Consider the following 25,929-nt stretch of genomic DNA (forward strand, 5'->3'; position numbering starts at 1 on the left):
CAGGCAGGGAGTGAAAGGGTGTTTGTTTGATAAGAAATTTTTGACAGTGGGTGAGGTATTGTTTCGATCCAAACTAAGAGTCCTTCACTAGTCACTACAAAAGGAATCACTTTTACCAACATTTATAAGCGCCGGCAAAGAACATAAAAACCGCCGGTATTTACTTTGCCGGCTAGATAGGTGCCAATAACAAAATTCCAACGGACTGACCACAATGTCGACAAAATGTGAACTTTTACTGGCATAAACTTTTCCGATACTGTTAACTCCATTATAAGTAATATACTTAAACACCATATTTACATTTAAATTAAAATGATAATATACCTATTTATAGAAACTTTTTGAGGCATTTTTAGATGCGAAAGAGCTAGAATTGTAACCATTATTAATTGTTTTAGCAATAAATAGAATAAAAAGAAACAATAGAACTAGAAATGTCAGAACTATGATTACAACAACATAAAGATTCTTCCGAAGTACAAAGCTTGAATTATAAGATAATAGAATTCGAGACTTCATAGTTGGATGTAAAGAAAATTTCTATCCAACACATGTCACAGAACTCCCTATCTTTTGAGACAGAGCTCTTTGTAGGTTCCCTGGTTGCATAACCAACTTCATGGCTTTTAAACTTAACATCGAAAAGCAAGAGAAAGTTCAGAGATTGATGACATTACCTCAACTATATACATATAGAGGTATTCTCGAGTATCACTTCTATTACTACAAATACCCAATAATCTAAGACCCAAAATAGCTCCCAACTTTACAGAATTCCCAGATGCCTATGATCAAAATTATCAGCATGCAGTTGTGGTCATATCATTATAATAAAATATCTCATTCTCAAACAAGTTGAGTCAAGTCAAGAACTTAGCTTTTAAAAAAAAAAAAGCATTGATTGAGGAATATTCAATCATGTCATGAAGGACAAAGCACTATATTTTCTAAAGCATTTGTTCAGCAGGGGAAAAAGTACAAAGAGTTTGAATTGGGAGTAAGTTCTGTGTTATAGTTTTACCATCAACCATATATATAAAAATAATTTGCCATGTTTATTTGTTTCATTGCTCAGATATAGGGATTTCTACATGGACTAAGAATATATGTTTTCAGTAGTTTTCTCTTACTAGAAAATGCTACTAAATAAAGCCTTGGATGTTTATAGATGGATGCTTGTTAGATATGTTACCTGAAACATGTTCCTTCTGCTTGGTGTTTGTAACTGAATGATGAGCTTCATCTCCCTTAAACTGCTTTCAAAAGCAATTAAAAATTGTATATCTTTTGTGGATAGATTCTTACTGCTACAGGTTCCTCAGTGAATCTGAGCTTCTTTGGCAGTGTTGGTTACCGAGAAAGATGAACTTTTTTTGCTGCTAATGATATAAAGCAATTAAACTCAATAAATAATTAAAAAAAGAAAGGCCTAGAAAATAAAAAGACAAAAAAACCTTTTTATAGTTTTACCTAGCTTGATTTGCAGGGAAGTACGAGGTGTTTGCACCAATCTGAAACAAGACACCAACAAATTAAGTATCACACATTGAGCTCAAATGGCAGTGACTAAATGTTGTTTACAACAAGCAACATTTGAAACAATCTATGCAATTATATAAATATTTTGCAACCCATGTTGGAGCAATTTGCAAACATGTGGCAACAATAATTGGTGGGAACAAGTCTTGTAACAGCTTGAGGCAAACTATGAAGGCATCAACCATTTTTAGTCTCTTTCTTGCTTCTCCCTTCTTGACTGATTGTGTCAAAGAAGTCCCCAATTGGCAGCCTTAATTCACCAAATTGAAGCTGCAATTTTTAAGGCAGTAAACTAACTCCCAAACAGAGCAGCTAGAAGCTACTAAAATCAGTGCAGGCAGCAGCAACCAGCTGCTATAGTCGGTGTAATAATAGCAGCTCCTCAAGCAATTGTAAAATCATTGAAGCAAGGAATGGACAAGAACATGTAGCAGCAAAGAACGATATCAAGGAGGCAGATCCATAAACAGCATCAGTAGCTCATATTTGGAACGGAATTCAGCAACTGAAAACTAAAAGTTAGTCCTTTGGCATCAAGAACTTGGACTACTAATTTCCCTTTCTTCTCTTTCTCATGAATGTGTTGTAAACGAGTCTTATTTCCTCCTCAAGCATAATACAGTATTTAGCAACACTTGATTTTGCCAACATTCTTAAATTTCCACTCAATTACCTTAGTATTCGGCATGTGTCTAAAAATATGCCCTTAGCCGTCTCGATACCATGCAATTTATAAAGCTTTTATAGTTACTTTTCATCCATTATAACTTATAAGCTTTATTCCATTCGATGGTTAAATCCAAATGTTACTCTTTCCACCGTATACGCTCATGCTTAGTGAAAATCTCGTCCTTTCATCAGTTTGACACCTAGCCAAATTTATCTTCACCTGTTACCATGCTTTGACACCTGGACTTGCTAAGTGTCATACAAGCTTTATACTAAATCAAAATCATTATCATTTAATTCTAGAACATCACCGATTCACTCCACTGTACCTTTGATGGTTTAATTGTTATTTCTTAATTAAATCAAGTCCACTAGCTTAAAAATTGCACTTCAAATCCTTCTACTTTGTTTAAATGAAAATGAGTCAATTACCATTCAAGTCCCTCTATTATTTCCACTATTAATCGTACTATTTCAAGACACTTATCGATTCACACTTACAATATCTAGTGATTGTTTTTCTTTCATTCCAAGGCCAGCCAAATATAGCAGCAATTTGATTCACGCTTACACTATCTACTTATGCCATTAAAGTATATGCAAGAAGAGATTTATTAGCTCACATTAACTGGATACTAATTAGCAAATAAATGAATATATGAAAGCCTTGGAATCGTAGCAGATATATTCTAATATATGTTGCTATTCTTAAAATTACTAGTTTAAACCAAAATCAGTGTAAATATGTTGATGATATTCTAATCAACTCTAAAATAAACTGAATAATCATTTTAGCTCTAGAGACAATTAAAAGAATTAGAATAAAATAAAAAAAATTTGAAAATATAAATTCAGAGCTCACCTAGAAATTAAACAAAACGAAAAGCAAGCTTACCGGACATGGTGTAGACCGGAACTTGACCTAATTAGTTTATCAATAAACGATGAAACATACAAAGCTGTTTATCAAGGCACGTTTAATCATGTTTCAAACATGCTAAAAAATGAAGCAGACAGGTAATCATATCAAATGCTTAGTAAATCTAGTGACAAAAATAGGGCAATCTCTTTCAATCTTATTGATACATTTCAAGAGTATATATAATATCTAGTAAATAGTAAGCACGTAAAAATATAAAAGATATTTAATATATTCCTAACATATGCTTAAAAGATATACAATATATTACTAAAAGATAATATCTCATAATAATATTCTAACACTCCCTTCAAGTTGGAGCATGTAGATCATAAATGCCCATCTAGCTAAAAAGGTATTCAAATTGCGGTTTACCAAGTGCCTTTGTAAAAATATCAGCAAACTGAATGGAGGTTAGAACATAAGAAGGCATCCCTAACAAAGTGGTAATCCACTTAAATGTTTAGTACACTCATGAAATACAGGATTTTATGCAATATGCAAAGCAGATTGACTATCACAAAATAAAGGAATAGCTTTAGGATGATGAACAGGGCAGTATTCTATGCAATATGCAAAGCAGATTGACTATCACAAAATAAATGAATAGCTTTAGGATGAAGAACACCTAAGCTCAATAGCAAGGCCTTCAGCCACTTGAGCTTACAAGTGACAGAAGTCATAGACCCATACTCAGCCTCAGTGGAAGAACAAGAAACAATATGTTGTTTCTTAGTTTTCCAGGAAATAGGAGATTGTCTCAGAAAGACAAGCTAACTAATAAGAGAACACCGAGTTAACGGACAAGCAGCCTAGTCCGAATCACACCACCCCTTTAAGGAAAAATCGCTATCAAATCTCAATAGAATCTTTTGGCCAAAAGAGCCTTTCAAGTACCAGACAATATGCAGAGTCGTGTCCCAATGCTCCTGCTTCGGCTCATGCATAAACTGAGATAAGACATAAACCGACTATGCTAAATCAGGTCAAATAAATCAAATGACCCATTAATTGTCTGTACGACTCAGGATCAATCAAAACCGCCCCTGTAGCATGCGTCAATCTATGATTTTGCTCTATTGGTGATCCTACAGGCTTTGCTCCCAAAAAGACTCGTCTCTGAAATCTTATCAATATTGTATTTCCTTTGACAAAAAAATATACCCAAAAATGACAAAAAAAATATACCCAAAGAACAACAAGCTACCTCTATCCCAAAAATATTTCAAAACACCAAAATCCTTCATATGGAGGCAAGAACTGATATACCCTTTAAAACTTTTCAAAGCAGTAAAATCGTTCCCAAAAATAAGCAAATAATAAACATAAACTAGCACATTAATGTGTAAAGATCCCTTCGTGTAAGTAAAAAGAGAATAATTAGAATATGGTTGAAGAAATCCATACCCTTTTAGTGCAGTAACCAGCTTAGCAAACCAACACTGAGGAGCCTGTTTTAACTCATACAAAGACTTGCGCAAACGACAAACCATTTCAGGTTTATCAGGGGCAAAACCTAAAAGAAGTTTCATGTGAACCTCTTCATCAAGATCACCATGCAGAAAAGCATTATGTACCTCCTTCTGATGTTACTTCCAATTTTTTGAAGCTGCAATAACTAAGAAAGCACGAACAATCATCATTTTCGCCACAAGAGCAAAAGTTTCATTATAGTCAATATCTTCTACCTAGTGATTACCAAAAACAACAATACGAGCTTTAAGTCCTTCAATACTTCAATCGAAGTTATATTTAATCTTGTATACCCACTTACTACCCAAAGCTTTCTTTCTGGGAGGAAGTGTCTCCATAGACCAAGTGTCATTATCCTCCAAAGCACGAATCTCCTTCTGCAAACCATCACGTCATCTTGCATCCTTCATAGTTTCTTTAAAAGACTGTGGCTCGATCCCTATAATAATAGCTGTAAGAAAATTTCGGTATTTTACAGTAAATTTGTGACAATCAACGTAATGTGCTATAGGACATGGAGTACCTGAGAAAGACTCTAAAGCAGGTGAGGCAGGAGATAGAATTTTCTTTATGGCGGTATGAGTGACAAAATCCCAAGGCTTCACTAAGGGAAAATTTTCCCTATGTCTTCATCCCAATTCAAGAGCATCATTACCCAAAGCCTCATGTACCACCATGTCATTGAAGGAAGAAGAATACATCACAGGTGTCAAAGAATCCGCAAGTGGCAAACTTATAGGCTACGGAATGACAAGCGAAGGAACTGCCGTGAGCTGTGACACCTTTGACTCACCAAAATATACATCAAAAATTACTTCTGCATTCCCATATGGCAAAGCAACATGGTTGGGCTCAATGGTTGCAACATTCCTATCCAAATATGGAAAAATATACTTAAAAATTTTACATCACAGGTGTAACACCTATGCCCGACCAGGTCATCGGATCTGGGTATGGAGCGCCACAGACCGACCCGTTAAAAAACAACACTTTTCTTTTTTAAAACAATTATCCATTTTGATAAGTACCCCTTTTTTTCCAATATAGTATTTTGTTATCTTGAGACTACATTTATTTGGAAGCATATTTAAAATGGTACCTCGTCATATTTAAAGATTTAAAAATACAAGAAAAAGTATTTTACGACAGCTTAAACAACATTCATAAATTATAATGGAAAGCCATCATGTCTACCGATCAACATTTAAAGATTCCCAAAATATTTTTTCAAATACAAATTAGTGGTTTTAGAATGGTGACATCTAAAAATTGTCCTAACACCCCCAGCAAATACATGTTACCCACGAAAATAAGAAGGCTCACAAATGGCTGTAGAATTGGTTATATCCTTCAATCACCATGCTCAACCTAAGAACTTGAAAATAAGAAGAAACTGGGAAAGTTCAATAGAACTTAGTGAGTTCCTAGGGAAATAAATCATATCATAATTACAATCGACTTTAAGAAATCAAACTCATGCTGACAGACTAGTTTGCCATATTTGGCGGATACTACCGCGATCCAACTCATCCTATCGATGAACAACACTAATTTCTAAACTCATACATGACGGGCACAAGCACAACCGCTCTACGAACAAGCCACTTGTGTGGACTAACTCTCTACTATCCATATTTACAGAGATTTCATAATAATTTTAAAAAATATAAAATTTTTAAAAAAAGGAGCTCACTTCGGACTTACATGCAATGACAGAATGTGGAGCATTCAACAATGGCTATTCTTCTTTCTTTTCTTCTTTTCAAATGGTGGAGAATGAATAAGGAAAGATGATGGCTTTCTCTCTTTTCTTTTTCTTTTTTATGTTTTTAACATTATAATCATTATTTAACAATATTTTAACATATAATTTCGTAATAAAAGAATACTAAGCATCTATCAATCTTCAAAATGGCTAACTTGTCAATTAAAACCTTAAAGAATTATTATTTAGCCCTTTTAGCAATTAAAATCAATAGCGACTAACTTTTACGGCTTTTACGATTCAGTCTTTGTACCTTAATTAACTATCCGTTCAATAAAATTTCTAGACTAAAACTCAATACAATACTAAAATAAATTCGTAAATATTAAATAATAATATTTACGGACTCGATCATCAAAAAATAGGGTTTTGAAACTATCATTTCTAGTACCACTGAAACACGGGTTGTTATACATGTCATAAACACATTCTCATTATGATATGCAATCAAATCCAAGTCCTAATCAAGCTTACAAAAGCTCTTTAATTGACTCGAGTATGAAATAGGATCCAATTGCAAAGTTTAAAAACTTCAAAATTAACGTTGTGACATCATCACTCCCACGTTGTGATGTCGCCAAATAATTTGTCATGTCACAATGTCAGTTTATTCAATGTTGTGACGTCACATACTGTCAGTTGGCGTTACAATAAGGAAGTATGGTCATCAAGATGAGGACTTTGTTTTTTGCAAAATTTGAGCCAATTGGCCCCTATTTTGAGCTTCCACCCAAACTTACCTATTTTGTGCACAAATGCACAACTTTACATGCACAAAAATGATTCCAAACACATACCAAACATGTATAAACAACCATAATCATCTTTACATCAACTATACTACCAATTCAACCATTAAACATAACATTCCATTACCATGGCCTTCAAACCAATCCATTTGACAATTATCAAACATTACTTAACTCAAAGCCTCTCAAAACATGCCAATTTACATTCAAAAGGGTCGTTTCAAATGCTTCACTCTCATACCAAACCATTTACCAAATCATACCATTTTCAACTAAACATTTACATTGCTAAAATCAAGCTTTGGAAAGGTTTGAAACTAAACTATCATTCAAGATCCAACAATTGCTTAAAACCTATATACATGCCACAAAATCAAGGTTCAAAACGGCTGAAAGACTATCGAATCAATAACGGGATAGTGTGAGCTTCTCGTAGATCCGTTTGACACGTTCCGCAAGTTGGCAATCTACAAGGAAAGGGAAAACAACGGGGTAAGCATTTCGAATGCTTAGTAACTTCATAAGTAATAAATCAAAAACTTACCTTGATAAAAAATTAAATATGATAAGTTACCAAAATGTTGACATAATTTGGCTAAACATAACATGTCACAAAAATCAACAAGGTGAGCTCTATAACAACATCAAACCAAGTATAAACATGTATCTATCATGTCATTCATGTCACTATAGGTAACAAGTTTAACTCTTATTCCAATTGAGGGTATTGTAATCATATATATACATATACTATAGACTTTATGTTTACAACATTCACTAATTCATCATTTGAATATTGAATTCATTCCATATCATTTTAATTTTTCATTTCATATCATCTATTTTTGCCCAATAAAACTTAATAAACAGACTCAGATACATAAGTACTAAATCACATCAGTTGCTCGTCCGAGCTAAATATATTCATGTCAGGTTACTAGTCTAGGCTAAATCTTTAATGACATATCAACTTGCTTGGCGAAGCTAAAATTATACGTGTCAAGTTATCGATTCAAGATAAAATGTTAAAACGACATCAGGTTACCAATCTAGACTAAACCTGTGTCACATGTATCTTTGAGTCCGCAACAATGATAGATCTTGGTAATCATTGGTAATCAATCTGTATCAGTGTGCACAAGACCTTTACTAAGTTCATCTAGGCATTTTCATCACATATATACATTTCTTTACAATTTAGTCCAAATATCACCTTTATACTAATTCACAACCAAACATATATATAATCACAAATAAAACACACAATAAATTATACAAATTTATACCATATAAGCTTATCTGGTCAAATAAAAAAAACAAGTTGAATTTACAAAGACTAATCGATAATTTTGCATTTTCCTCGGTTATCCTCGATTTGGTTCAATTCCCGATCTATATAATAATTCAATTAAATTTATAAATTCCAAGAAGTTTATGATATTTTATATATGCATGGATCAATTCAATTTCAATTTTGTAGTGCCCCTAAACTTTTGCATTTTATTCAATTTAGTCCCTAAAACCGAAATTTTTATAACTTTCAGTTTTGAGCTTTGATTTCGAAACCGACCTCAATTAAATCCTTCTACGACCCTCAAAATCTATTCACTTTAGTCCCTATGTTCAAAAACTAGCAACTAAACTTTACAATCTAGTCATTTTTCACTTCCAAGCTTAAAATTTAACAATTTAATACCAATTTATTGAAGAAGCCATCAATGAAAACTTTTAAAAACTTTAACAGTTTTGTAAATTGGTACATGGGCTACCTAAATCGAGCTCCTATGACCTCAAAAACTTAAAAAAATCAAGAAAAATACTTGAAATCTTACCAATTTAAGGGACCGAAAGTTGAATTTTTTGAAACCCTATTTTTCTTTCTTATTTCGATGATGGAGAAGAAGATGAATGAAAATTCTTTTTTTTTCTTTAATCATTTTAACTTATATATTTAATTTAAACTTAATTAATTAAGATTAATTTAATTAACCATTAACTAATTAAAACTTAAGCATAATTAGCCAAATTTAGTGGATTGTAATCAACATCCACCCCGTTTGGCACTCTAAAATTAGTCCAATAACTTAATTGGCTCCTTGATCAATTAAAATCTATAGTTATAAACTTTTACAATTTAGTCTTTATACCTTAATTAACTATCAATTTAAAAAAAAGAACCAACCTTTAATGCTAACCTCATAAATATTAAATATTAATATTTATGGACTCGAATAATAGAAATGGGGTTCCAAAATCGTCATTTTCACCCCACTAAAAAATAGGTTGTTACAATATCTAGTTGGTTAAATTCAATTACTAGGTTTATACTATGTGTATAATTATAGATTTTATCTATATTCTTTAATTAGATCATTCTAAGTTCCTATACTTTTGAATTTTAAAATTTTGATCTTGATGCAAATGATAATCGTTAATCCATTAATTGAAATTTTAGTGAGCAATATGTAGAAACAATAGGTGACATGACATTATACATATGATACTATGTTTGCCACATCATATTTTAAAAATAGCGAAACTTAGTAAAATTTAATAGTTATCGTTTGGTGAAGACTAAAATTTAAAATTTAAAAATACATGGACTAAAAATGATTAAATTAAAAAGTACATAAATTAAATCCACAATTTTTACATATTACATTAACTAATAATAGAATTTAACCTTATAAAATAAATTATGACTTTACTTAAAATGATTAAACATCATTGTATTAATATTTATTATTTTACATATAAAAATTATTTTAATAATATCTCGATTGTATTGGTATAGAAGTATAGATACATGTAGGTGTGTTTAAATTTCTGTTAAAACCAAATTAACAGACTGAACTGATCTAATTCGGTTAATCGGTTGGTTAACTGATCTAGTTCAGTCAAAGGTCGGTTAAAGATTTTTTAGAATTTTAGTTAACAGTTAATTCGGTTTGAAATCGGGTAATTAACTGAAGTAACTGAACTTAATAAATAATATTATATATTATATGTATTAGGCTATTATTAATTTGGTTAATTCGGTCAAATGAACATTATTAATTTATTTTTTTGATATGTTTTATTTTGTTTTAACAAAAAAAAACATATAAATTTTTGTTAATTCAATTTTTTTTAATTTCGATTCAATTAACTGCTAAAAGATTAAAAGATTCAAATAACGGTTAAAAGATTAAAAATTTAATTAATTAAGTTAATACTAATTCAATTCGGTTAACCAATAAGTTTGAATACCCTTGTACAATGTCACAATAAAAAATATATAAAATATTAAGAAAAGAGGACGATCCAACCTTAAATATGGGAAGGAAGGATGATGACAGGTTAGCCGAAACGGGTAGCGTGGTCGCAACCTTGTGGGCCGCCACTTCTCTTCACGTTCACCCATCCTAATTTATTATTTATTTAATTAAAACTCGGACGGGCCACGAGCCTAAGCCAACGAGGCGCGAGCCATGTATAGATAACGAAATAAAAATCAGAACGCTTGAGCTCAGACCGAAGAAGAAGAAGAAAGCTGCGAACTGAAAGAAAAAAAAACTAAATTAGAGAGCAAATTTGGTAAAAAAAAGGATTAATCTCTTTGGCTTTTTTTTTTTGCTTAAAATTCTATTAATTTAGTGGAGATTTTGTTTAATTTGCTTAAGCTTTGCTGTTTCTTATTTATTTATTTGTGTATGTAGTGTTGTGGATTGTTTTGTTGTTTTTATTTAGTTCTTGATTTTTGGTTTAGAAGAGGAGAGGAGAAGAGAAAAATGGAGTCGACGGAGTCGTCTTATGTGTCATCACCGGAGGCTGCGAGGAAGAGATCTCCGCCGCCGCCTAAATCGCCGACTTCTGGTAATTTTCTGACCTGATCTTCCTTTTCTCTCCGTTTAAGCTTTCCATTTTGTTTGTTTTCTGTTTTTGGAGTTAATGGCTTTAAATTTTGTTATGTGTTTTTTCTTTTTCCTTTTTTTCCACCCTCTAATGTAAAGATTAGTATGATAATGGTATTTTTTTTTCTATTTTATTTTAGAATTTGAAACCCTAACCCTAGCATTATTTGCTGACTGAGGAGAAATGTGAATTGGATACCGAGCGAGAAAAGAATGGGTTTTCAATTTTTAGCTTATTGTTTGAATGCTGCTGAAAGTATTGGAGTAGAAGGATGAGAAATCCTGGAGTTTCGCTGGCATTATCTTTTATCTGCTTTTTTTCTATAGGAACTGTGAAAGCTGAACTGACTATGAGGTCAATGGTGGTATGAGGTGTGAGGAGCTGCAAGTAAGGGTTGTTTCGGTCATGGTTGTTGGTGTTCATTTTTAAAGTACAATTAAAAGTTAGATGTGAAACCAAAGAAGGTATATTGTTTGAATTGTTTGGCTACGGTAGTCAGCTTGTCTAATAGGAATTAATGTGAATACTTTTGGAGAGCATACTATATTGAATTCAGAAATGATAAATCTTATATTGTTGTCGTAATGGATTACTTAGGTGGGAATTGATGTCTTTGACTTTGGGTGCATTTTCTTGGACTTTGAAATGGGATGCTTGGTAAGGGGAAGAAAAGAAAACTACTGGAGTGACATTTCTTTATTGTTACAGATGAAGCTCAGATTAGGACTCTAGTCGTGCCTGATATTGGACTAGGGGTGTGGTCATCTATTATTTTCTAGTTCGCTAACATCAGTGCATGTTACACACAATTTTTTCTGCTCCCTAGCCCCCTCTGTTTCCTGAATTGTATGCATGATGTACATTACCTGTTTTATGCATTTCTTATTGGTAAGTTTCTGTGCAAAATTCTGTATGCCCTTGTTTTTAAAGGATTAATAGACGAAGTTATTGATGGAAAGGCTATAGTAAATGTTTGGTTGTTTCTTTTATCTTTGAAGATATCATTGAAGTCATTGATTTGACTTCCTAGATGCTATATTTAGTAAACTAGTCCATCGAATTTATTTAAATATAAAAATATAGAACATCAAGAGCATCTCCTGTTATCTAGAGCTTGAGTTCTATCTTTATATACCTTAATTTTCTTTGAGTCATATTCTCCAGGTTTATGAGTTTCCTTTTACAGTTATCATCTACTTCAGTGATTCTCCCTTGGTTTTTAAATGTAAAATGATGGATGAGATGGATTTAAGTTACTTTGCTTATGCTAATAGGGTTTAGGGTTTTTAGTGATCGGTGTTGCTTGCTGTTAACTAATCAAATCTATATCAAAATGTTGATAAGAGTTGTGTGAATATTGAAAATGTAAGTTCTATATTACCTTTCTTAAGATTAGATTTTCTAATTCTTTCATGTGTGAGATAAAATTATTACTATCTGAATTATTATCAGATGGCTTGTCTTAATAAGCAACACTTATTGCGCTGAAGCAACCATGTGTTCTGTATTTAATGCATTTACTTCAATCTTTTTTAATGTTATAAATTACATATTGTGTGATGTCTTTTTTTTTGTTTTCATTCTCAATCCTCTTATTTGTTCTTTGGGCTAAAAAGGAAGGAGATTGCTGTAATGGTTGAAAATTTCATGTTTGCTTCCAAAATTCCTCATTGACTACAAATGCATTATTTTTTATTATTATTTGAAAGCAGACTACATGTGCATTAATTATCGTAGAACTAAGTGATGTTTTTTTGCCTATTTCTTCTGTCAGAGAATGCAGAGAAGCCTACATATGTCAGGTTTCTTGTCTCCAATGCTGCGGCTGGTTCAGTAATTGGAAAGGGTGGTTCAACAATTACCGAATTTCAGTCAAAATCAGGAGCTCGAATTCAGTTGTCACGCAGTCATGAATTTTTCCCAGGAACATCAGACAGGATCATTATGGTCTCTGGAGCAATTGATGATATACTCAAAGCTGTGGAACTTATCCTTGCAAAATTATTGGATGAGGTGACCTTTTTTTTTATGAATTTTAACTCTATAAATTCTCCATCTTTCTTTTTATAATAACTAAGTTTGTTTTTCTGGTTAGCTTAATATCAAAGATAATGATGATGCTGAACCTAGAACAAAAGTGAGGCTAATTGTTTCCAATAGCTCTTGTGGCAGCATAATTGGGAAAGGAGGGGCTACCATAAAGTAAGAATTCTACTTGGATACTCTGATTATTATAAATGTTTTTGTTGCTATGATTTTGGCAATGCACCTGGATATGACAATTTGCTGACTTAAAATTAAAGGAATTTTTAATAATTTTAGTAGTGTTTATATTTGTAGCATACTGAGCTGGCTTGTTTTATAAAGAACACATATTTAATCTTCCATTATGATGTTTATTTGCAGGGATAAACTTCATAAAAAATTTAAACTACTATTTATTTCTAGTATGTTCAAATAGGTGTGAGTGGTGATTGACTTGCTTATTTTTGGAATTGAATCATGTGTGAGAATGCCCACTTAAAAGTTATACTTGACCAATTGAGTTGGGGATGATTCAACAACTTCACTTACAAAGAGAGCTAACTTGGAGAGACTGACATTGAAAAGGAGAAATTTTGGCGATAGGAATAAATGTTGTAAAGATTATCATAATGATGATTTTGATTCATCTTAGTAAGTTACTTCTAGAATTGTGTTTTCATAACATGCTTATTCTGTAACTAGATGGGGATGGCTTTAAGAAATGAATTATTTTAGGTATATTTGGCAGAATGTGGTCAGTTGTCAGAGCTTTTATTTCTATAATACCTGTCTGACCAAGGTTCAATCTTAGACTGTGGACAAGTTTTATGTGGATGACTTGGATCTTATTTCGAGATAACTTTTTTTCTAAAAATAGTTGGTGAAAATTAAAAAGTTGTTTGGCCTAAAAGTTATTTGTTTGGAGAAGCTCTTTTGGTGATTGCCTTTTGGTTTCATTATAACATCCAAAGATGGGAACTTGAGGTTTTTGAAAACGAAGCTTTCTTACACAGAGGTCCAGCTGGCAGCAATGTCTGAACTGCATGATATTTACTTTCTTTTTTAATTGAAGTACCATGGGCTTTACTTGAGCTTGTCAATCAACTTAGAATTATGGAAAAGAACTAGTCTAATGTTTATATTGTCTTGTTACTTGGGTGTTGAGTGGGCTGAGGACATGTTCCTCGAGATGGATCAGTCTATTAAATGTAACTTCCGCTTGCAAGAAAAATTAGTGTTAACCTGTGCTTTTATACATTTATCGACCACTTCCGCATAAGTGAGCATGATTTGACTCAGATTTTTTTCTGATTCATAAAGTATGACTGATCCCCAAGTGGATTATGGTTGCTACTTGTGGCTTAAGTCCTCCAAGAAGTTATAATGAATGAAAAGTCCCATATCCTTAACATGCTCCCTGGCTTGTAAGAAAGCTATTTTTTGTGACATAATTTGTTGTGAATGCATTATAGATGGAAGGGGAAACCCTACATTTACTAAAAATGATTGTTTAAAGTAGTCTCATGTTATATGTCTGTGGTCTGTGGTTAGTTACTATTGAAGTATTATTGGTCCCTTCATTGAGTATGTCTGCCTTTTTGTAGGTCATTTATTGAAGGCTCTCAAGCTGGCATTAAGATATCTCCACAGGATAATAATTTTTATGGCTTGAATGATAGGCTAGTAACGGTTACTGGCACTCTAGATGAGCAGTTGCGAGCAATTGATTTGATTCTTTCCAAGCTTTGTGAAGACTCTCATTACTCACAAGCTATGCATGCCCCATTTTCATATGCAGGTGTGTTCTCTTTTTATTTCGCTACCGAGTCTACATTTGCATCAATTGTCTCTGCTTTTATGAACACTATTATTGCCTTTTTATTTCCCACCAGTTTCACGGTTATTTCATAATCCGGATATGCAAACAGTTTTCTATTTACCGTTTCATTTTTGGCAAAGAGAAGTTTTTAGCTGTGCTGTGACATTAAACAATTAAAACTAGATGTATTTCCATTCAGCTAACGCAAGCCTGACAGAAGTCATCTATCTCACTAAAGCTTTTCGGCCCTGCTATGAATTTAAACATTAAACTTAGCTGCTGTCATGATGTTTTCCGAACTCTTTTTGCGATAATGGACACATTGCCTTTGTTCTGTAACAATCATTTTTCAGTATTTCTCCTTCACTAAGCCCACCTCTGACATAAATTTTCCATCTCATTTATTGCAACTCTCTTTTGCCTTTCATATGTATTCTCTGGAAAAAAAAAGTGTTTTTTTTCTTTTTTAAACTCTCGAGGTGGATGGACTAAATGTGTCCAAGAACTCATTTTTTCCACCGGACCTGAGTCATTTAGTATGATCACGGAAACCTAAAAGCCAAGGGGCATAATGAAAACAACAAATTGGAAGGTGTTGCACCTATGTAATTTATCCTTACTGCAAAGTAATTGCAGATTTCTCATGATGGTGCTCAAATGATTGGGAAGTAAGCACAGTCTTTAATAAATGTGGCCAAAATTCATGAGATATGAGGGAAGAAGTTCCTTTATGTGTTTAAATTCCAGAAGATGACTTGTTTGGGATTTTGTTTGATTTTTTAGAATGTGGTAACAAATTTCATTGTCAAGTAGTCTGATTCTTAACAGTCATTTTTCTTTCTAATTTATGATGAGAGTAGTCCATGATGTGCCATTGTTATTTTTCTTGGTATTATGTCCTTTGTAGAGTTCTTACTAAACACTGCTAGTAAGATTTCATTAATTTGGTCCTAGTAAGATTTCTTGTAACTTGAAATTTTAGGTATTTTCTTCTCTGGTTTTCATGGTATTCCATATGCATATATGCTTCCTTCTGTTGCTACAGCGACTTACAATTCAATGAGCTATGCACCAAATGGGGCTGGAGTGAAGTTCCCGAATCACAAGGTTCATCTCTTTCTATGTGTTTTCTCTGTTCTGCCTGGTGACTGATGCTATGTTACTTTGTTCACTGTTAAGGGAAACTGTATTTATTTGTTATATTTTACTTTGGTATCTACATGGAGGATGATCACATTCTCCTTTCATTTGTTTTTTGTAAGACTCAAACAATATTATTTAACTCATTTCTGTCAATCATACCTTACTTATAGATTTGTTGTATAGAAGTACTATGTTACTCAAACTTGGGTATGAATGTCAGACACTGGTTTGTTCAATTTTTTTCTAATATTTTCTATGTATTTGGAGGGTCCTTAGGGGGTGTTGTGCCCATACCTTACTTATGTCCGAATGCATCAGACGTGGATGCTTTGAGCTAAATGAAGAATAGGAGCAATATAGTATTAGTATTTCTAGTGTCATTTCAATTTTTAATTCCCTAAACCCTATTATTATTTTGCAAGTGATGACTTGCATTCTAAAATCGACTCATGCTATATGCATATATTGTAGTTCAATCGATCTTGCTTGACAGAAGTCTTTTGATATGTCTATCCAGGAGGATCATAGCAACTCTATCACGATCGGTGTTTCTGATGAGCATATAGGACTGGTTCTTGGTCGTGGTGGAAGGAATATCATGGAAATCAGTCAGGTTTATAAATGAGAAATAGATATCATTTAGTTCCATAATTTTTGCTTATGTTCTGAATTGAGCACTTTGTCATTGCAGGTAAGCGGTGCCAGGATAAAAATATCGGATAGGGGTGATTTCATGTCTGGAACAACTGACAGGTATAACAATCCCAATTTTATCAATCCACTATTAGGCATCGAGTTCCTAGCTAATTCCTTTTTTCCCTTCACCTTGTGTGACAGGAAAGTTACAATCACGGGATCACAGAGAGCAATTCATCAAGCAGAGTCCATGATACTGCAGAAGGTAGCAAACGCCAGTGAGAGGGTGATGGATTAGTTTTCCGGTTATCAATAGATTCAAAACCATTCTTGTCTGAGTTTTTTCATGGAGTGGCTTATGACTTCTTCACATAGTTCAACTCAAAACATATCCACATTCATTGGCATGCAATGAGTTAATTGAGAAAGCTATAAGTGCATGAAGGTAGCAGCAAGAAGGGCAAATTTTTATCGAGTACAGCTCTTGTTAGGTATTCTTCGGAACATATAGACTAATTTTATTGATTTAAAAAAAAAAAGGAAACAGATTTTAGAATAGGTTATCATTTGCATAACTGAATTCAAATTAGCATAATTTTCATTTGGTTATATAATTGTAACAGCTAGCTGTTGTTTACTTTTATTGAATATTTGAACTATACATCTTGAGAGGATACTCTTCTTGACATTGAATTTATGCAGCAGCATTTCTAAACACATCCTCTGGTTTAGCTTGATTTTAATGATGCTTTAGACAGGTTATAGGGTTTAAAATGTATTAGAGGTTAATATTTTAATAATATTTCTAAATTAAATGGAAAGGACTCAAGTTAGGGTTTTAATATTCATAGGTTATAGTTTTCAGAAAATATTTAAATTTAAGTGTCAGGAAGAAAATTTAGATCAGAAAAAGAAAGATTTACAACTTATAATTATTATTTCAATGAATTTGAAGAAGTAGATGCAGATATTAATTGTTGAATTCTCGATTCTTTGAATCTTTATTACTTATGTGATTTAACTGATTTGGATATTCAAACCTGTTATTTGACTTCGTTTTCAGTGTTGTTTGAATCAATCGGTTGAATTGATTTGACTGAGGTATCGGTGTGGAGAGTAATTTTGAACTGGTTAGATTGAAAATTGGTATGAATTGATTGAACTAGTGGCTGAATTGGAATTTTTTTAATTTAAAAATTTTTTTAACCGGTCCAATTGAACTGGTCGAATTAATGAATCAATGACTTGACTAATTTAATTACCGATCCGATTTTAAAAACGGAAATATATTTTGGACAAAAAGAAATGCAAATATACACTAATAATATTGTCTAATTCAGATATGAAGTGGTTAAATACTGAACTTATTGGATTAAATTGACTCACCGAGTAGCTCGATTGAGAAAATGGAACAAATTGGGAAGTTGAGGACAGGACAGAAACTTATCATTGGTTCATGTTAGGGACCTGAATCTATTAAAACTTTATTACTTAAATTATGGCTACCTGGGTTTTGGATGATGAAGTACGTTTTAGAATAAGTAGTTGTACCTTGATAAAAAAAGAAGTGGAAAGCAATAAGAATATTCATAGTGTTTTCCAATATATGAGGACCCTCTAGCTTAGTTGCCTAGAAACAAAATCGGAAGTATAAGGGAATCAATAACTAATAAATTATGTAATGATGACCAAATCTCATCTCTCATCTTTATTATTTCCACTTCCCTTACGTTTTAAAGTTTTTTCATATTCAGATCTACCTTATAATATTATCTTAATTTTTACTTCATATAAAATTTTCAACAAAAAATATTAAATAAGATAAGTAGATAGGTAGCCACTTATGATTGAATGTAAAATATGAAGTTCATTTTATTCTATTAAATAATTGAAATAAATTATTTTTTAATGAGATATTTAAATTATTATATTTATTTTTATCCAAAATTATTCAAAATGAGATAAGTTATTATATTAATAAGATTAAAATTAAAAATAAATATTTTAATAATTAATATTTATTTTAATCAAATAACATAATTATATTATGCGCCTATATTTACTAAGTTACTAGATGATTTTTTAATAAAATTTAACAAATTCAACACTTAAATTTTAATTTATCAAATATACCCTAAATAAAGCAAAATGATAATCCTTTCCTTATTTGGATACATATTTTAATTAAGGAACGGAAAAAAAGGATAGGAATCCTCACTTCCCTTTATTTTACTTTATTTTTTAATACCCCAATTTAGGGAAAAGAAACTTAAAACAATTTGAATTAGGTAAAAATCAATTTTGTCCTTCAAAATTTTTATTATTGACAATTTATTTTTAAAATTAAAAAAAATTCCTTTTTGGGTAAATAAATAGAGATCAATTACAGAAATAAAGTAATTACACTATAAATTGAGTCCCCATCAATCCAAATTTGCTCAATAATTTCTTTAAGAATTTCCTTAAACCTAATAGACCCATGCGGATTCTTTGCATTGCACCAGCCAATATGTGAGTTGTAGCATTGGCTTCTTTTACTACCTTCTGTAAAACCACTTGCCACTTTCTACTACAAAGTTCATTTATTCTAATTACTAAATCCCAATTCGACTTACCACGAGAATTATTCGAGATTGTTGAAAGGGCTTGGGAACAATTCATTTCAACAATGATATTATCCCATTTAACATTCCAACCCAAAATAAAATCATCATAAATCGCCCAAAGTTTTGCCTGCTCAACACTACATCTACCAATATTCCTACACACACCTCTTAGCCATCTTCCCATAACATCTCTCGCCGCAACAGCAGCAGAAGCAAATCTCAAATTTTGAGATCTTGCCCCATCCGTATTCAATTTAATGACCCCCGATGGAGGAGGAACCCAAAGATTACAACGGCTAAGATTTCTAGAAGAACCAATAGATGGAACATGACAACGCTTAATAGAATTCGCCCAACTCCAATAGGAGATAAGAATATTTTTTAAATCAACATCCACCCCTTGAAAAATCCACATATTTCTCTGTTTCCACATATTCCAATGGATTATACTAAACAGAAACTGTCACTCAACCTCAATATAGACTAGATCAAACTCATTCCTTAGATTTAAAGAAATCCATTCATATAGCGTTGTTAAGTATGACCCCTATTTCAGTCAAATTTGAGAAATAATCTTCTTGTTAAACTCTATTTATTTGTTTCAATCAAACTCTTATTAGTCTAGGCTATTTTGTTATTTGACCATGAATTTAGCCTATAAATAAACCCTTTTACAACCTTAGAAAATACACTCATTAGAAATTAGAACTCATAACACATTTAGAGAATTTTGTGTTTACGTTTTGATGGTTCTTTATTTTTAGGTTTTCGGGGTTTATTTTTATCTCCATCTTTTGTACTCTTCGTTCTTTTACCATTATAGTAAAATTATCTTTGCTCGTGGTTTTTTATCCTATTTGGAGGGATTTTTTCACGTTAAATTTGTGTGTTCAATTTCTCAATTTCTTTTGCTATTTTTACTTGTTCGTTGCTTAATCGGGTCAATCTTCAACAAGCAGGATGGAAAAAAAATGCATAGAACATTTACTAGGGATAAGTTGATTCCACAGCGCACGAGCCTTAAAACAGTCTTAAAAAACATGGATGATAGATTCTCCAGAATTACCACAAAGTAAGCAAGAAGAATTACCAACCATACCTCTTTTGAATCTTTTGGCATTCGTTAGCAAACATTCCTTGAAAACCAACCAGAGGAATTGTCTAATTCGTTGAGGCCCCTCAAAGGACCAAGCCAATTTCCATTTATTGTCTACAGGTTTCAAACAGTTTTGCATCAAGTGATTATACGCTGATTTGACAGTAAATTCACCATTAGTAGACCAGTTGGAAATCAGTTCATCTTGCCCAATAAAAGGATTCGGAGGCGGGATACCTGCAATAAAAGGAACCGCATTCCTATCTACCATGCAATGCCAAAAATTCCGATCCCAACTACCGTCAGCTAACGTAACCTCACAGAGGGTAGTATCCATGTTAATGAGATCCATATTACGCAAAAGTTAACAAGAGGACCAATTTTCGGAACCCAATTACCATACCTTGATTAGTCTACGATCACCAATCGACCAAGCAAAACTTCGACGCAAGAGAGGCCACACCTTCAAAAGGGGCCTCCAAACAAAAGAGCACGAATCTCTCGAGATGTCCACTGGACAAATTTCTTTAACTTTATATTTAGCACGGAGAAGCTGAACCCATAATGCTTGCCGGTTAAAGAGAAAATTGATTAGAATATTTGTATCAAATGATGTATTTAATCTTTTTAGATGATTAGATATTTATTTATTAAATTTACATTTAAAAGTTTAATAATTTAATCCTTAGAATATTTGTATCTTTCTACAATATTTAATTTAATTTTTTATTAATTATTTATATAAAGGCTAAATTTGGAAATTTTATGTAGAATAAATAATTTATTTTCCTTTCCACAACTTATCCAAAGAAAAAATATTAATTCTTTTTCCTTTATTTTCTTTATAATTTTTAATTATCTAAGCAATAATTAAATATACAACTTGGTTGGTTAATCCGATCAGTTCATCGATGGTCGGCAAGTATAATGGTCTTAATGATGATCCTGCACATATTTCGTGTCTATCTCACTGGTGGTTTTAAAAAACCTCGCGAATTAACTTGGGTTACAGGCGTGGTTCTGGTTGTGTTGACTGCATCTTTTGGCGTAACAGGTTATTCCTTACCTCAGGACCAAATTAGCTATTGGGTAGTCAAAATTGTAACAGGCGTTCCGGAAGCTATTCCGTTAATAGGATCGCCTTTGGTAGAGTTATTACGTGGAAGTGCATGCTTTCCCCTTCTTTCATTCCTTTCTCATTAGACACCTATTTAGCACGAACTCAAACTGTAATACCCTTCTCAATTATATAAAAATAATAATTTATTACCCAACAAATGCAAATTCAAAATATAAATAATTTATTTTATTTGAATATCCCCATATTTTCTTTTGAATTCCTTTTATTATAAGTAATAATTATATAAAAATACAGAAGAAGAGAAATAGAATAAAGTACAAAGTATTATTCATTGTAATTACTGATGGTACAATAATGCATGATAATATGAAACATATGTAGTATCTAAAACGCTTTACTAAAGACTTGAAGTCTTACAATATATATATATATATATATATATGCAAGCCCCTCATGCAAATCCATGCAAATACTAACACAATTCTATACATCTCTATACCTAAATAAAATATTCACCCATTCATTAGTTTATGGTGAATAATCATCATCTCCCCCACCACTGCCGTACCCTGAACCATAACCAGACCCACTTCCATATCCTGAACCATGTCCATAACCATTGTCACCGCCACCACCACCACCTCCTCCTCCTCCTCCACCACCACCTCCACCTCCACCTCTACCTCTACCGCCACCACTTCCGTATCCAGATCCGCTTCCGTATCCATAACCTGAGCCATGTCCACCTCCACTACCTCCACCTCCGCCACCTCCTCCTCCTCTACCACCGCCTCCACCACCTCCTACACCATTCCCATACCCAGACCCGTATCCGGACCCATATCCAGACCCATACCCTTGGCCTGAACTAGAGCCACCTCCACCTCCACCTCCTCCTCCTTCACCACCTCCACCTCCTCCTCCTCTACCATAACCTCCTGAACCGTATCCGGAACCCCTTCCAGAACCATACCCTAAACCATATCCAGAACCTGACCCTAAACCATTAGCACCACTTCCACCTCCACCACTTCCTCCTCCTCCTCCTCCTCCACCACCACCTCCTTTTCCTATACTCCTAAATGACCTAGCAGCAAAGGCAAAGTCCACCAGTAATAAAACCAAAAACGCAGCACCAATAATCTTAGAGCTGCCCATTATTTTGATGCTCATGAAAAAAAATAAAAAGAAAAGAAGCTCAATGCAACACTCAGTACCACTCTCAGAATCCAAGAAAAATGAACAAGCCTGCTTTTGATTGAGCAAAAGATTAAGGCCAAGCTCCTCTATTTATAGGCATTGCCAAAAAATAAAATAAAATAAAATAAAAAGAGCTTAAATAACTAATCTAAGTATCCCAAAAAGCCAGCTGAAATTCTAGTGTTGAGCTGATGATAGCAAAGATATGACAATTTTCATGTTCGGTTTGATGTATTTTTGTTTTCTCATCCAACTATAAAATATTATATTTTTTTATTAATATATATTTGTAGGGCGTTTTTATCTTTTATATAAAAAAATAACACCTAATAGAATTTGAGACATTTCATTTGTTTATTATATCAACTTATTTAACAAATATATTTATTATAGAAATAAATCTCAAAATTATACGCCAACTTTGATTTAATGTAATTATACACATAAAACTTTAATTGTGATTTAAATGTATACATAATACTTAAATTTTGATTCAATCATATACATTTAAATAAATAAACTTAGACATTAGCTGGTGGTTGATATGATATCAATAACAAAAAGAATAACGCGGCGGAGGAACGTAGCTAGTGATAGTGGCGTTGAGATTGTGTGTGTGGGAGGTGGATTACTACTTTACTTTACTGTCTTCTGACTTAGGTTTCTTTAACTTTATATGCTTTGTGATATAGCAATGGGACCGACTGGGATGCATGAGGTTTCAATATTTTTGGACATTTTAAATTTAAATTATTTTTAGATTTTATTTATTCTGAATTTTAACCTTTGGAGAGAAATTAACATAAATTACACATAAATTTTGATGTATTATGTGATATAGCACGTGAACTTTGATTTGACGCAATTATATATATGAATTTTAATCTTGGTTTGAAAATATATATAAGTTCGATTTTGATTCAATTATAATCATTTAGAAAAATAATTAAATCATTCCAATCATTCTCATATTGAGTAAATTAAATTGTTTGTATATACAAAAGAATAAATCTAAAATAGTGTCGACAATTACTATCTTGTTAATGATTTATACAAACCGAACAAAAATTAATATTTATATATCAAAATGCACGTTAAATCAAAATAAGTTAATAGTTAAAATATAATTTTAAGTCAAATTACAAGAGTAAAAATATTTAAAAAAGTTAGAGGATCAAGTATGTAAATTGGTCTAAATAGTAGATTTCATTTGTTCAAAAATTAATAGTTGTCAAATGTTGTGCTTATAGGTGATATCAGTTCGGGTTTTTGAATTTTTGAAATGTTGATCATAACTTGGTTCTCGAATTTTTATATTAATTTTCAATTTAAATTTTTAAATTTATTTTGATAAAATAAGTTTCGTTTTATGACTTTTAATATTATTTAGCAAAGTTTTCAAGTTTTTCAAGTAAATCAATAACTTTTATATGGTATTTTATAAAAAATTTATTTTTCACTATTTTAAATATAAAATATTTATTTTATATCGTAAAAATTTAAATTAATTATAAATAAATAAAAACAAAATTTTATTTAATTTTTGATAATTGCAATTTTTATTTAATTTACCTTCCTTAAACCGTCCAAACATTTGTATTGAGATGAATTTTGATTTTTTACTTAGCGTTGGTCATGCCATATAAATAATAATCTAACTAATAAATAAAGTAATTTCAAATTTTATTTCAACCCCTCGTCAACTTTGCACTAATTAATAAATGATAAAATATAATCTTGATAACCAAATGATTATAATGGCCAAGAAAACTTTTTAAAAGTCTATCAAATGATCAACACACGGCAATTCGATAATTAATATTTACATTTATCTATAGATTTTGACAATTTGATCCCTCATTTTGTTGATTTCTTTTCTAGGTAAGATTATACTTTGGAATAGAAGGAAACTTTTAGATTCGAGGACAGACTTATTCAAACTTACCCTTTCGTCATACATATGTAGAGTTTTTGAAACTTTGGTCTTGGAGTTTTAATTTGAGACCAATTTTAAAGAGTAAGAAATGAAGTAATTAAGTCTCGATTTAGATTTACTTATATATCAGCACAGTCGATTGAGTTTTAGCTCAATTAATATCATTATTATTGTCAATACAAGAGGGTGTTGGTTCAAGTACGTTAAAGTGTATTATCCTCCTATTTAAGAGTTGCTTAATTTGAAATTATAAAAAGAAAAAAAAAACCCTTAAAAGGAGGATTGTCTGATGGCGTTAGTCATTTATACAAATCATACATTTGGAAGACCTAAAAGTCAAAAGGCCACATATATATAATTCCACTAACTCACCTACCCAAATTCCCCAATATATATATCTCTTAAAATATGGTAATGGGAATGTTTCTTCTCTCTTAATCTATACGTTTAGATTGACATGTGGCCTTTTTACTTTCATACGTTGCTTGCTATGTACTTCCTCTTCTCTAGCATGCTGGCTTCCCATTTGCTTTCAATCATGCCATTTTTCCAAATTTAAATGGAGGGAAATTAGAGTCTATTTCATACTTCTCTCGTAATGAATTACAGCTACTAAGCACTTAAACTAGTTTTTGCACTAACATTAGGTACATTCCATATCTCTATATAGTCATGTCACTATCATTTTTAAATAGTGCTAAAATAGCATAAATGAATTCATAATTATACACCTCAATTAAGCTTATTCAATTGAGATTGGTCAACCATCTATCTTCTAAACTTCTTAAAACTACAATCTAATCAATCCGTATAAAACTGCTTTTACTTTGTTTTATTTTGTTTTTTATTAACTAATAATCATTTAAGTCATTTAGCTATAAAAATTATAAAATGGTTATTCGATTATTTAATTTTGTCTCACCTAATTATCTTGAATTTTTAGGTGTTTTCATTTTTACGTTACTCACCCAATAACCAAAAAAGATAAAATTGAATAAATGAGCCACTATTTTATAATTAGGTGATAAAAATCATAATTAAGTAATAATCTTATCTTTTTATTAAAATAGTTTTATAAATGATAAAAATAGTTCCATTGGTTTGATCTTATATCTGCATAACCATCAAAAGGTATATATTTATGTGGTTTTCATATTATTTTTATTTCAATATGTTTTTCATGTCATATTGGTGTATTGTTTAGCATTTGAAAAATGACCATAGATTGTTGAATTTTGGAGTATAATTTTTTTCCCACTTTTTACCTGTCATATAGATATAGATCTACACATTGGAGATAATATGCTCCCCTTTCATATGCCCACCGTCCATTCCACAATGCTGTACACGTTAGTTGGTCACTTAATATTTAGGGT

At 31.9% G+C, this 25,929-nt stretch overlaps 2 protein-coding genes and 1 long non-coding RNA gene across 6 annotated transcripts; 1 reads left to right on the forward strand and 2 right to left on the reverse strand.

The window, feature by feature from the left end:
- Window positions 1-428: 428 nt before the first annotated feature.
- On the reverse strand, window positions 429-2,248 carry LOC105765818 (uncharacterized). 2 transcript variants are annotated; one of them, XR_001124895.2, is made up of 2 exons: window positions 1,474-2,248; window positions 429-1,379 (listed from the first exon to the last, which is right to left on the reverse strand). It is a non-coding gene; the product is annotated as an uncharacterized LOC105765818 (long non-coding RNA). The 2 variants fall into 2 exon arrangements; XR_001124894.2 differs by having other exon boundaries at window positions 429-1,382.
- An 8,288-nt stretch (window positions 2,249-10,536) lies between these two features.
- LOC105770831 (protein BTR1) lies at window positions 10,537-17,351 on the forward strand. 3 transcript variants are annotated; one of them, XM_012592181.2, is made up of 9 exons: window positions 10,537-10,693; window positions 10,866-10,972; window positions 12,786-13,024; window positions 13,107-13,213; window positions 14,641-14,834; window positions 15,838-15,962; window positions 16,516-16,611; window positions 16,690-16,751; window positions 16,836-17,351. In XM_012592181.2, exons 2-9 carry the CDS (start codon window positions 10,888-10,890, stop codon window positions 16,930-16,932), a joined length of 1,005 nt encoding a protein of 334 aa, XP_012447635.1. In that variant the 5' UTR covers window positions 10,537-10,693; window positions 10,866-10,887; the 3' UTR covers window positions 16,933-17,351. The 3 variants fall into 3 exon arrangements, with proteins under 3 accessions (XP_012447635.1, XP_012447638.1, XP_012447636.1); XM_012592184.2 differs by having other exon boundaries at window positions 15,901-15,962; XM_012592182.2 differs by having other exon boundaries at window positions 10,545-10,693; window positions 10,869-10,972.
- Window positions 17,352-21,722: 4,371 nt separating this feature from the next.
- Window positions 21,723-22,793, reverse strand: LOC105765823 (putative glycine-rich cell wall structural protein 1). Its single transcript, XM_012585080.2, has one exon. It carries the CDS (start codon window positions 22,588-22,590, stop codon window positions 21,946-21,948), a length of 645 nt encoding a protein of 214 aa, XP_012440534.1. The 5' UTR covers window positions 22,591-22,793; the 3' UTR covers window positions 21,723-21,945.
- Between the last annotated feature and the right edge of the window lie 3,136 nt (window positions 22,794-25,929).

The sequence above is a fragment of the Gossypium raimondii genome, chromosome 5 (assembly GCF_025698545.1).
Source record: "Gossypium raimondii isolate GPD5lz chromosome 5, ASM2569854v1, whole genome shotgun sequence".
Lineage (NCBI taxonomy): Eukaryota > Viridiplantae > Streptophyta > Magnoliopsida > Malvales > Malvaceae > Gossypium > Gossypium raimondii.

Excerpts from the sequence above, each read along its gene's own strand:
- LOC105770831 (XM_012592181.2), top strand. The coding sequence starts at position 10,888 with ATGGAGTCGACGGAGTCGTCTTATGTGTCATCACCGGAGGCTGCGAGG. Across the intron at positions 14,835-15,837 it reads TGCCCCATTTTCATATGCAG|GTATTTTCTTCTCTGGTTTT; the intron begins GTGTGTTCTCTT and ends TTGAAATTTTAG. Across the intron at positions 16,612-16,689 it reads ATATCATGGAAATCAGTCAG|GTAAGCGGTGCCAGGATAAA; the intron begins GTTTATAAATGA and ends TTGTCATTGCAG.
- LOC105765823 (XM_012585080.2), bottom strand. The coding sequence starts at position 22,590 with ATGAGCATCAAAATAATGGGCAGCTCTAAGATTATTGGTGCTGCGTTT.